A 3,282-nucleotide genomic window follows, 5' to 3' on the forward strand; every position below is an offset into this window, starting at 1 on the left:
ATATATATATATATATGTGTGTGTGTGTAGATATACATATATATATATCTACATATTTTATTTTTATAAAAATACTTTTCCATGTTTCTTTTTAAATCTTGATTAAATGATATCATATGTTAAGTCATGTTTGCATTATAATGCAAAATAGAACGGAATTGCGTACGTGCAAGTATATTATTATGTGATAAATAAAAATCATCATAATAATTTGTTGCATGTATACGAATGTTTATAATGCTAGAACGCATTCGTAAAAAAAAAAGAATCAAATAAATTTGTTTCTTCCGTTCGCTAAATATACTTAATATAGTAAATGAGTAATAAATGTCATTAAAACTTTGTTAAGCCTTACAGATCATAATTACACACTTTGCATGCAGATAATTAGCAGTGGTTATTAAGAAATGTTACCAAATTGCTATCCACCATAATAGTAAAAAAATTCAAATTTGTTACTAATATTATCATTGCAAATAATTGAAAGAACTAAGTACAAGATATGTTCAATCTCCTGAAAGATATGCGCACGGATTATAATCTTGAAATATTTTCGCGTAATTGACCAAACAGAACGTGGTGATTGCGCCTATAAGAGATCCGATTTGCGTCGCGACGCCGGTGTAGTAAAGACCTCTTCCCGGATCGGGCCGATACAGCGTTGTAATGCCCATCTTCACAAATCCTATCAAACCGTTAAGTATAATCCACACAAGCACTACCATAAATTCACCCATCCAAGAATGTTGCAAGGGAGGATTAGGCGATTTCGCGGCTAAATACAATACGAAACCGGAAAGTACCAGCGAAATCGCCGTAAGAATATTAAGTAACTTGACTTCGGGCGTTTGTATAAAGAAACCTAAAGACATAGCTAATGGACCGGCTATGGAAGCCAACGTGACTGTCAAATGATACGCTACGCTGCCATATGGTAGACAGGAATACGATTGTATGCTCGGTAAAGTACCATTGCCGAGCAAACAGATTACAGCCATCATGACTAATAAATAATAGTAAGTGTGTTTTGGCATTTTCCAGCCGGAGTTAGTTTTGTAGCTCGGCGGCGCTGTTGTGTCGGTAGGCAACGTTTCCATACTGCTCGGAAGTTTGACACGTTCTCCAAGTGCTATGGGTAAAATGTTCAAGCCTACAAATGAGAGAAAACTTAGACATAACAGAGTCCCGATAAAAATAAAAAATATCTGAGACGAGAATCTCGGATCGGACGAAGCTGGGATGAACTCCAGATGATTCGAGTCTGGCTTAGTAACGTTGATACATCCTTGATTGCTGCCTACTCCTTGAACCAGCGCAACTGTGCTCGGTATAAATCCACTCAGACCTTCTCCGACCAGATAAGACACCAGATAAATCTCTCTGTAATTCCTCATGTAGGGCATAAAGAGCACTGAGCTTGTACATCCAACCAGGGCTGTTACAAACATGAGCGAGAGTAAGGCAGTTGAGTGCTCCTTGCTGAATATATAGGAAGTGTAATCATACAGGTAACTCAATGCAACACAGGCACAGGTTCCTGCTCCCAGCAAGGTGTAAATAATGTATCTGTCGTAAGCCCAAGCAGAATATCTAAAACAGATATTTAAATATTAGTTGTTACATAATAGACCAAAGGAGTGAATACTATGTGAATCATAGATTTACTTTATGTATAAAGTGTATAATATAGGTCCCAAATTGGCAAACTGCACCAGCATCACCATGTGAGCGGGTAGACTCCATCCTTCCGGAGCAGTGTGCACTATGAGAGGTAATTGCACATAGATTCCGTTCACACCGATCCAAGCGCCTAGGCCAAACATCAGCGCGAGGCCATCGACCATCAATCTTCGGTTGCTCAACCGATGACTCAGCATCTTGCGTTTATCTCAGGATAACTTCTCAAGTTGCGTTTATCTCAAGATAACTTCTTTCTCGAACACAGTTAACAGATGTTTTCAATCCTTGATTGTTGGCTCACTCACGAGTGTCTCAAATTCGCTCTCGATATGTTGTTTTGTAAAAGACACGCGGTATCGAGAACAGACACTTGCATTAACCGTGTTTCGTTATGATAAAATTATTACCTCATTATGTTAATCAAAGTCGAACAAAAGATAATTTTTGATAAAATGCAATTACGTACATAACACTTGAAAGTAAAATTTTATTGATAATGAGCGGAAAAAAAATAATCAAAAGTTCGGGCGATTATCTCAGTTTCTGCTAAAATATCGCTCTTTCAATTGAAAAGCCACTTCCATAACCTATACAAAAAATTTAGGTCGCTGTAATTTTTTTCATCCACGAACTATACTTAGATGAGATTAGTGACAAAATCCTTAACTGAATTCTTCAACGTAGCGTTAACAATACTCGTCGATATCTCAATGAAATATAACACGTCTCAAAGGTTGTATTTCATCATCCACTCATTTACGAAGAAAGAACTCAGTGTCAAATTTCTCTCACTTAGTAAATTTTATTAAATTTTTATAATTTACTAATAAAAAATAGTTATTTAATTTGTTGATGTTTTATCAGAAGAAATGACGAAAATTTAAACAATTGTGTAACACTTTGTAATATCTTTTCGCTTTGAAGTCCGCACTTTCGCGAAAAAAAAAAAAAACTATTTCGCTGGTCGACGAGTTCCGCGAAGACTAATCAAAGAATGATAAAAGCACCTAAGCGGCTAACGTACACTTTATCTTTGCGAAACGCGAACGAGACACAAGATACGAACGTTCGGAGCGTTGAAGCGAGTGCACCAAAGGATTACACCACTTTCGCAGTTCGCTGTGTGTGCATCTCTTACGATTCGATATATATCGAACGAGAGTTTCGAGTGCGCACGCGCCATTTTATGCTACGTTCAGTTTACACGCGGTAAAACACTTGTCGCTTCGGAATTCCGGTGAATAAGTGTATTTTTTTTTTTTTTTTTTAATTAATGCCTGTGTTCGACCGAGTCACGTTATGCAAAGCCTCGAAGTGCCTTGAACTCGGTGTTCGCGCGTATCGAGTGACCGCTACAACCGAGAAAAAGAAAAGGAAACAGAAACGTCCTTGTTAGAGGTACCTGTTGAAATGAGTCACACTTGGGATAATTAATGGCGAGCAGTTTTCCGTGCAAAGAATTTTGCAAGAAATACACATCCGACGACTTATCTACGTTGACAGATAAGTGTTTGCATAAATAATATAACTTGGCCTCTTGTTGAACAACGACTCTTTTTTTAGAAAAAGAGAATTAAACAAAAAGTTGTTTTCTCAGTTTGT

The 3,282-nt window shown here is 37.2% G+C and overlaps 1 protein-coding gene across 2 annotated transcripts; it reads right to left on the minus strand.

The window, feature by feature from the left end:
- Positions 1-30: 30 nt before the first annotated feature.
- LOC109856533 (solute carrier family 52, riboflavin transporter, member 3-A-like) lies at positions 31-2,795 on the minus strand. Of its 2 annotated transcripts, none has more exons than XM_020431900.1 (3): positions 2,348-2,795; positions 1,666-2,267; positions 31-1,590 (listed from the first exon to the last, which is right to left on the minus strand). In XM_020431900.1, the coding sequence occupies exons 2-3, from the start codon at positions 1,875-1,877 to the stop codon at positions 507-509; spliced, it is 1,296 nt and encodes a 431-aa protein (XP_020287489.1). In that variant the 5' UTR covers positions 1,878-2,267; positions 2,348-2,795; the 3' UTR covers positions 31-506. The 2 variants fall into 2 exon arrangements, with proteins under 2 accessions (XP_020287489.1, XP_020287490.1); XM_020431901.1 differs by having other exon boundaries at positions 2,705-2,782.
- Positions 2,796-3,282: the final 487 nt, after the last annotated feature.

Source organism: Pseudomyrmex gracilis, unplaced genomic scaffold (genome assembly GCF_002006095.1).
Source record: "Pseudomyrmex gracilis isolate BER0280 unplaced genomic scaffold, ASM200609v1 scaffold_121, whole genome shotgun sequence".
In the NCBI taxonomy this organism is placed as follows: Eukaryota; Metazoa; Arthropoda; class Insecta; order Hymenoptera; family Formicidae; genus Pseudomyrmex; species Pseudomyrmex gracilis.

Bases quoted from the DNA above. Each gene is read 5' to 3' on its own strand.
- LOC109856533 (XM_020431900.1), bottom strand. From the start codon at position 1,877: ATGCTGAGTCATCGGTTGAGCAACCGAAGATTGATGGTCGATGGCCTC. The intron at 1,591-1,665 runs GTAAATCTATGA...TATCTGTTTTAG, and splicing joins TTATACACTTTATACATAAA to ATATTCTGCTTGGGCTTACG.